At 40.5% G+C, this 9,287-nt stretch overlaps 1 protein-coding gene across 1 annotated transcript; it reads right to left on the reverse strand.

Moving 5' to 3' along the window:
* Positions 1-773: 773 nt before the first annotated feature.
* LOC136425001 (leucine-rich repeat-containing protein 15-like) lies at positions 774-7,114 on the reverse strand. Its single transcript, XM_066413698.1, has 2 exons — positions 7,049-7,114; positions 774-5,966 (listed from the first exon to the last, which is right to left on the reverse strand). The coding sequence occupies exon 2, from the start codon at positions 5,935-5,937 to the stop codon at positions 4,258-4,260; it is 1,680 nt and encodes a 559-aa protein (XP_066269795.1). The 5' UTR covers positions 5,938-5,966; positions 7,049-7,114; the 3' UTR covers positions 774-4,257.
* Positions 7,115-9,287: the final 2,173 nt, after the last annotated feature.

Here is a 9,287-nt window from a genome sequence, read left to right on the forward strand (position 1 = left end):
TTCTTTCTTTTCTGTAAGCTACATACCAGCAGGAGAGGATTTTATCTTTACTTTTCAACGAAGGTTGCCCACACTCACTCAAACTCACTCACTCACTCACTCACTCACTCACTCACTCACTCACGCACACTCACTCACGCACACTCACTCAAACTCACTCACTCACTCACTCACTCACTCACACTCACTCACTCACTCACTCATTCACTCACTCACTCACTCACTCACGCACTCTCTCACTCACCCACTCACTCACACTCACTAACTCACTTACTCACTCACTCACTCACTCACACTCACTCACTCACTCACTCACACTCACTCACTCACTCACTCACTCACTCACTCACTCACACTCACTCAAACTCACTCACTCACTCACTCACTCACTCACACTCACTCACTCACTCATTCACTCACTCACTCACTCACCCACTCACTCACTCACGCACTCTCTCACTCACCCACTCACTCACACTCACTAACTCACTCACTCACCCACTCACTCACTCACACTCACTCACTCACTCACTCACACTCACTCACTCACTCACTCACTCACACTCACTCACTCACTCACACTCACTCACTCACTCACTCACTCACACTTCTTTTGGAAAATATTTTAGTATATATGTATACACTTTCCTGTTTACTGCCATTGTTAAGGTCCTCCAACTATTTTCATGTAGGGTAGACTCAGTACTTCTCCTAAACCCAACCGACACACCTGCACCACAATCATCCTTCATTAACAACACTGGAACCGCAAGAGTTTTGTTCCCCTTTGGAACTTTTATTCAGCCCGTCTTTTCACCAAAAAATACAGTAGTTGTCAATAGTTATTTATAAGCTCCTTTACATATTTTAACGACAAAATGTAGATATGAATAAGGAAAGTTCTTTCACCATAAACTTGTACATAGTATCCTTATGACTATGGAGTTTTAACGGAATAGATTCACAGAAACAAGTGTTCTTCTCTAACAGTGAACAATAATGAATATTGATATAAACAAATTCTTAATCAGATTGATGAAAAAATGTTCAGTAATCTTGAAACAAGATAGACCCAGCCTTCATTTTCACCCACATCATACAATAAAATAAGCCATTTACTAAGAGTGTCAAAGAGAACAATTTATGATGAACAAAATCCACAAACTGTCAAGAAGTACACTGGCATTTAAGATCATCCCGCTTTTGTAAGAATAGGGGCAATTCGGGGATCTATCGGAACATTATTGCTGTGTATGTATCAAAGATTTCATACTTGGGCAGGGAGGGGGGGGTGCTCTGGGGCTTTATCAGAATGTTAATGATGTTGCCAGTATGGTGTAATTTTTAGTTCAGCAAAATATTATCTTAGAAAATATAACACTTGTTTCTGGAGTACACAATTGTTTTAAACAGAAGATGCTATTATAATGATTATGATATCAAATGTTAAAAGATACATCCTTTGATCACACAAAGTCGTTTGTAAAAATTAACAGTCAATCTCTTATTTTGTATGGAAGTTTAACAATTACTAGTCAACATAATGTTAGATCTCACCACCCTTAAGGTATTATCATATCATAATGATAAAGAATGAAATTGTGACTAAAATCACCCTAAAGATATTGTAAAGGTAATTAGTCCAGCTGTAACAGAATACAACTACTACAAAATGTAAAAAGTAAAAGCAATTAGTCCTTTCACCAAAATAATTCTACACTTAAGATAGTAATTAAAATATTGATGATAATGAGTATCCTAATAATACAAATATTCTTCAAAAGAATCCTCAGTATCATATGTCTGGTTAACAAAGATCTTCTGTAATTATCATGTGTTAGATGGGAGAAAATACATTCTTGTGACCAAACATTGTACATCAGTGCTCTCATGAACATCCTGCATTCTACATTCTTCCTTCGATATTCACTCATTTTAAAAGTTTATAATTTTGTCTCTGTTACCATCTCAGTATGATGGACGTACATGAAAATCAGTTTTCCCCACATACCTTAATACAACGAGGAATCATACTAGAGTATGGGTGAGGGGTCTGACATATATTTGTAGGTCATTCTTAGCATGGTTTAGAACTCTATTGTCGCACTTGAGGAACTGAGGCTGCATTTTCCATTTTTCTTTGTTAAGTTTGGGTTATAAAATTATTATCAGGTCGCATCCATTTTGTTTTCTACTTAGTTATTATGATTCACAGTTCTGCATCCACTTGTTATTTACTTATTGTTATTATGATTTGCAGTTCTTCATCCACTGTGTTATTTACTTATTGTTATTATGATTTGCAGTTCTGCATCCACTTATTATTTAATTATTATTATGATTTGCAGTTCTGCATCCACTTTGTAATTGACTTATTGTTATTATGATTTGCAGTTCTGCATCCACTGTGTTAATTACTTATTGTTATTATGATTTGCAGTTCTGCATCCACTTTGTTAATTTACTTACTGTTATCATGGCTTGCTGTTTGCATCCTCTTTGTTATTTACTTTGAAAAGATTTTGTTACTTTATTCAGCCATGACCTCTGACCATCCCCACGTTTCATTTTAATTTCAGTTTTGAGTTAATGTTGTATGCGTTATGTTATATTTTGATTTAAACTCACACCTTTGTTATGTTGGTTTTACTTTCATGTACATTTGTTCTGTGTCATTGTTTTGGACTCCAGGAAGAATAGATTTACAATGTACAATCTAATGGAGATCTCAATAAACAATAAACAATAAACAGCCAGTCTCATTGTCATTTTCATCCATGATAACCTGTGGAACTGTCACAGTATTTTTAGCGGCTGTTTTCACATGGCTGGTCTCATGTTTGTGGGACAGTGGAACAAATTTGTTATGTCCAATTTGATAACATGTGGACCATGCTGTATTGAGTATCAAGCTGCTATGATTGGTTATTTTCAGACTTTTGGAAGTGTGCGCCAACTTTCTGGTCTATTGTCATCTTCATACATAGCAATTTGTGGATCAACTCCATTGTCACACTGCTGTTTTCATACTAGATCGTTACCGAAGAAAATAAATCGCCACCTCGGCAATGTTTTTCCATTTCCTTTCTTGTTGTTATACTTCTTTTATAGACTTCTCAGTCTAGTACACAATAATCTGTTAACCGGATCCATTCTCTCGAGCAACAGTAACGTGCAGGCACCTCTAGACCTACATTTACCTACTTTTTTGACAGGCACCTCTAGACCTACATGTTCCTACAGCTTTGGGCAGGCACCTCTAAACCTACGCGTACCTACAGCTTTGGAAGGCACCTCTAAATCTACGCGTACCTACAGCTTTGGAAGGCACCTCTAAATCTACGCGTACCTACAGTTTTGGTAGGCACCTCTAAACCTACGCGAATCTACAGTTTTGGTAGGCACCTTAAATCCTAATCGTACCTGCAGTTTTGTTAATAGGCACCTCTAAACCTACGCGTACCTACAGTTTTGGTAGGCACCTCTAAACCTACGCGTATCTACAGTGTCGGGTAGGCACCTCTAAAACTACGCGTACCTACAGTTTCGGGTAGGCACCTCTAAACCTACGCGTATCTACAGTTTTTTGCAGGCACCTCTAAACATACGCGTACCTACAGGTTTTGGTAGGCACCTCTAAACCTACGCGTACCTACATTTTTTGGCAAGCACCTCTAAACATACGCGTACCTACAGTTTTGGTAGACACCTCTAAACCTACGCGTACCTACAGTTTCGGGTAGGCACCTTAAAACCTACGCGTACCTACAGTTTTGGTAGGCACCTTAAAACCTACATTAACCTACAGCCTTGGGCAGGGACCTCTAGACCTACATGTTCCTGTGATGTTGAGCAGGTAGTCCTAAACCTACATGCACCTACGAATTTGGACAGACACCTCTAAACCTTCATGTACCTGCGGTTATGGGCATGAGGTTCTAAACCTACTTGAACACTTTTGGGCAGGCAATTATAAACCTAGTTGCATGTACCTAAAGTTTTGGGCAGGCAATTATAAACCTAGTTGCATGTACCTACAGTTTTGGGCAGGCAATTATAAACCTAGTCGCATGTACCTACAGTTTTGGGCAGGCAGTTCCTAACCTTCAGAATCATGCAATCGTGACCTGCATGTACCCACAGTTTTCGGTTAATCCTATCTGAAGCTACATGTGCCTACAGTCTAATCATTAAAGCTTGGACGCCTGTTTTAAAGCTTCGACACCTGTTTTAAAGCGTGTGTTTTACGATATGCCTTTAGGTACAATTCTTTGTGAATTCGCGGCGACATGATTCCCAACGCGTGCTTTTATCCGGACAAACCTTTCTAAACTTCTTGCGGCATTTACTGCAAAACTTGCCGCGACAACTTGCCCTTTTCCAAAACTGTCTGTCGACACACTTCTTCCAAAAACCTGAAAGATTGCAAGTTGCCGCGGGTTTCGGGGTGGATGTTGGTGGCGCGGGAGTCGAGGTCGTTGGGGTTGAGGGAATTATTGTGGTCTCTTCACACATCATATCTTCAGGATTCATATCTTCAGGATTTACATCGTTTAGCAGGCTTTTCCCTGTAAGGTTAGCAGGTCCGGCACATGTGATCTCGCTTTCAAAGTCATGGGTCCCGTTCATCAATAGCTTAAAGGGAAGCATCCTGCAGTCACACTGCCAGGGGTTGTCGTAAATTTCAACATATGAAATGGAGGCCAGTGCTGGAAATATGCCAGCGGGAAGACTTGAAAACTGATTCTCGCTAAGATACAAATCCTCTAGGTTATTCAGTCCCTCAAATATGCCAGCTGGCAGACTGGACAACTGATTTTCGTAAAGATTTAAATCCTCCAATTTAGCCATTCCTGCAAATATGTTTGCTTCCAGACTGGACAACTGATTGTAACTAAGATCCAAGTCCTCCAAGTTAGCAAGTCCCCCAAATACGCCAGGTTGTAGACTTGACAACTGATTCTCGTAAAGATACAATTCCTCAAGGTTAGGAAGACTTTGAAAGATGCCATCTGGAAGACCCGACAGCTCATTCTCGGCAAGATGCAATTCCGCCAGCTTGATAAGCCCCTCAAATATGCCAGGGGGAAAACTCGACAGCTGATTCCCGTAAAGAATCAATTCCGTCAGGTTACTCAGTCCGTCAAAAATGTTTTCAGGGAGAGTAGAGAACTGATTATCGTAAAGTTCCAATTGCTCCAAGTAACCCAGTCCCTGAAATATGCCAGCTGGAAGACTAGAAAACTGATTACCGTAAAGATACAAGACCCTTAGGTTATCCAGTCCCTGAAATGTGTCAGCTGGAAGAGTCAACAACTCACCCCGGTCAAGGTACAATTTCTCTAGCTTACCAAGTCCCTGAAATATGCCAGCTGGAAGACTCGACAAATCAGTAGCACTAAGATACAATCGCTCCAGGTTATCAAGTCCCGCGAATATGTCAGCTGGAAGACTAGAAAACTTACCCCGGGAAAGAGTCAAGCCTTGTAGGTTTCCAAGTGCCACAAATATGTCAGCTGGAGGAATGGATACCAGACTATTGTAAAGGGATAAGTATTCCAGTTTACCAAGACCCACAAATGCAGCAGCTGTTAGATTATTAAACTGGTTATTACGAAGGCTCAGGGAAGTTAAGTTGGCCAAGTCCTGAAATGTTCCGTCACTGATCATGGTCATCGGAATGCTGTTGCTAAGGCTAAAGCTTTCCAAGCTCCCATACCTTAATAAATCAGCCTGACTTAAGGTTGTAATGGCATTGTTCCAAAAGTAAAGGGTAGTGATGGTTGTAGGCAGGTCCTGGGGGATACTGGTGAAGCCACCTCCCCAGCAGCGACATACTGTTGATGAACAGCTGCCGAATGGGCAGGTTTGCGCTGCTGTCGGTCCGGCCTCCTTCAGGACGATCAGCAGCAGAACCAGCATCCTCTTCACCCCCATGTTGAACTCCTTGAGTCTTCTTTTCTCCACTATACAAAAGAAGATGTGTCATCTTTAGCCTACAGGCTTTTTTCCGAAAGGAAGCTACTCACTCACTCACTCACTCACTCACTCACTCACTCACTCACTCACTCACTCACTCACTCACTCACTCAATCACTCACTCACTCACTCACTCACTCACTCAACAAAATGAACATGAAAATGGCCAATAATTCCTGATATACTATAATGATTATCAGAGTTTCCTTTTTTAGCTCAGAAGGAAACGTCAATTTTTCTACATAGGGTCAATTGAGTAATTGATTTCATCGGAGAACATGGGGCGGGAATATTAGCATTAGATTGTACATCAAAGATTCTGCACTTTCTGATTGGTTTGATCATGATTACTGCTTTTGTCAAATGGCACTGTCCACATAATACTCTGTAAAAAAGTAGGAAGGATGACATCAAGAGTAGTTATTGCTCTTGGTTTTAAGCCCTCTCCTCGCCTCGCCTCACATCGTACGTTAGTTTAGTTTTCAGTTTAGTTTAGTTAGCAGTTTTCAGCTCTCGTAGCCTTGACCAAGCATCTATCAGATCCGGTGATGAATACGTTTTAACTACATGAGCACACCTCCTAGACATGCCTGGTAATAAATCAACACGCACACGCGCGCACGCGAGCACACACACACACACACACACTCACACTAACACACTCACACACACACACACACACACACACACACACACACACACACACACACACACATACACACATACATACATACAGACACTACCAAAAACATAACCTTCCGGCGAAGGTAATAAGCTGGCCCCAACTTATGAGACTTTGATCTACCTGCCACAAAAAACAACAACATCATGTCTATAACATGTTCAGAACACAGAAAGATACCAAACCTGAAATTTTTGCTGAAGTGCCATCGAAAATCTGCTTGATCTTTTTTTCTGATTATAAGGTCATGAACAGTTGAACAAATAGATAAGTAACTCCTAATTGAACACTGTTGCATGTCAGCTGTTGATATATAGAAATTTGATGATGAGCACCAAGAATTATCTATATTTGCCCAGTGATAATGTCTTGTTTGTTTTTACCTACCTTGACTCTTATGTGGAAGAAAGACGCAGATCACTTAACCCAGCCCAAGATGTGGAAATAGTGCCTGTAAAGAAAACAAGAAACTTCATGTAACTCCAAGAATTAATTAAGTGGTGTCACAATGTAAAAAGACACATCAGTTGCCATTATTTAAATGGCAAAAAGCAGACAAAATGCAGTTCTTTGACCACTGATGCAAAGATTAGAACCACGGCCATTTGTTTGTATTGACATATGATTCAGAGAAGATACAGCGGAGACAAATGTATATTGCACTGACCAGTGACTAAACAATACTGAATATTTTGGACAATTCTATACTGTGAATACGCTGCACTACTTAGGCCTAGGAAAAAAATGTTGTGTTTCCTATTACGGTCCTGAAAAAATAGGGTCGGTAGGTAGGGTTTCACTTTTTTTTTGCTAGTGACATCAAATGCACTGACTGTTGCAATGGCCTCACAGTGCTTGGGCCAGGCTCATTGCACTCAATTCTCAAGTGGTTAAACATGCGCTGCCCGGAGGGGGGTGAACAAAATCTAATAAAAGTACCCCCGGAATAGAATTACAAATTGGAAAAGTGACAGGTGAATTATTAAGAATATACATGTATAATAATCACTAAATACAATAGTCTATGTCATTGTCCAGTTGCTTTTTCACTGTCACAACATTTTAACAGCTTTCTTTGTTTATTCTGTAATAATTGATGCAAAGTTGAGAATTTAAAAAAAATCTCAGCTTAGTAAAGGGACTCATTCACCACTTGTGCAATTTTCAATATTGTCAAGGAAAAAAATCAGCACAAGCAACACTTCGCCCCATAGAAATACAATTGCGACTCAAACACTGCCCTCTACCGGTATTTGACGGTACTGCAGATTACGCGTCAATACGCTCACGCATTCTCGCGATAGTTGATGAATCCAACATGGCGGCTGCATGTTTACGTTTTTCGACCCGGAGCTGCGCTCTCTCTCTGACGGATCTTTGAGTTTTAGGCAGAATAAAACAAGTTGACTTATAATGGATGCAAACGAGTGAAAAAGTATCGGTAACTTTATTAACTTGTTTGTTAATTAGCAGTGCTGAACTCACACAGGCCAACGCACATGTACCACTAATTTAATCTGTGGACGTTCGAACAAAAAGACCGCGACCTTTGAGGAATGCTGTCTCTTCAGCAATACAAAAGAGTAGACAATTATAGAGTGATGACAGGTCATACGCTTCAAGGAAGACGCCTTTGTTGTACGTTTGAAGGACACGCGTGTACGGCACGGTGTCCTCACCTAACCTCCCTATACATGGGACTGTCAGGGCGCATGCGCAATGATCGAAGACCCGCACAGTGTCCCTCTCTAGTTTTCCCTGACCTCCCCTTCTCTTTGTTCCCTGCTAACTTAAAAACATGGGTAACAAGGTATCAAGGACAAGGTATAAAGTGTTTTGTTCACCAAATCAGTTGAGAATACCTGCATTTTAGCAGTAGCTGAACTTAAATATGTTTTTGAGTGAAAATGATTCAGTTCATATTCGAGTTATGATTGATTTAAAAATCAGCTCCCTCTGATGACCACATGTTGTTCTAAGATCATGACTGATGCACAAACAATAGATTAGCTTCAACAAATAACAGATTAGCTTCAACTAGGCGTTACAATATTTATCAAAAGAGATCTAATCTATAACCATATCCAAACCTAGTTCAGCCACTACTATAGGGAGGTTAGGTCAGGACAACGTACGCTGTACTCGTGTCCTTCAAAAGTCCATACGTAACCAACCTAAGTTTTTCTTGTAATAAATATTTTAATTAACACCTTAATTAGCATGTTAATTAGCAGTACTGAACTCACACAGGCTAACGCACATGTACCACTGATTTAATCTGTGAACGTTCGAACAAAAAGACCGCGACCTTTGAGGAATGCTGTCTCTTCAGCAATACAAAAGAGTAGACAATTATATAGTGATGACAGGTCATACGCTTCAGGGAAGACGCCTTTGTTGGACGTTTGTAGGACACCAGTGCACAGTGCATTGTCCTCACCTAACCTCCCTATACATGGGGCTGTCAGGGCGCATGCGCAATGATCGAAGACCCGCACAGTGTCCCTCTCTAGTTTTCCCTGACCCCCCCTTCTCTTTGTTCCCATGCTAACTTAAAAACATGGGTAACAATGTATCAAGGACAAGGTATCAAGTGTTTTGTTCACCAGATCAGTTGAGAACACCT

Source organism: Branchiostoma lanceolatum, chromosome 1, assembly GCF_035083965.1.
Source record: "Branchiostoma lanceolatum isolate klBraLanc5 chromosome 1, klBraLanc5.hap2, whole genome shotgun sequence".
Lineage (NCBI taxonomy): Eukaryota > Metazoa > Chordata > Leptocardii > Amphioxiformes > Branchiostomatidae > Branchiostoma > Branchiostoma lanceolatum.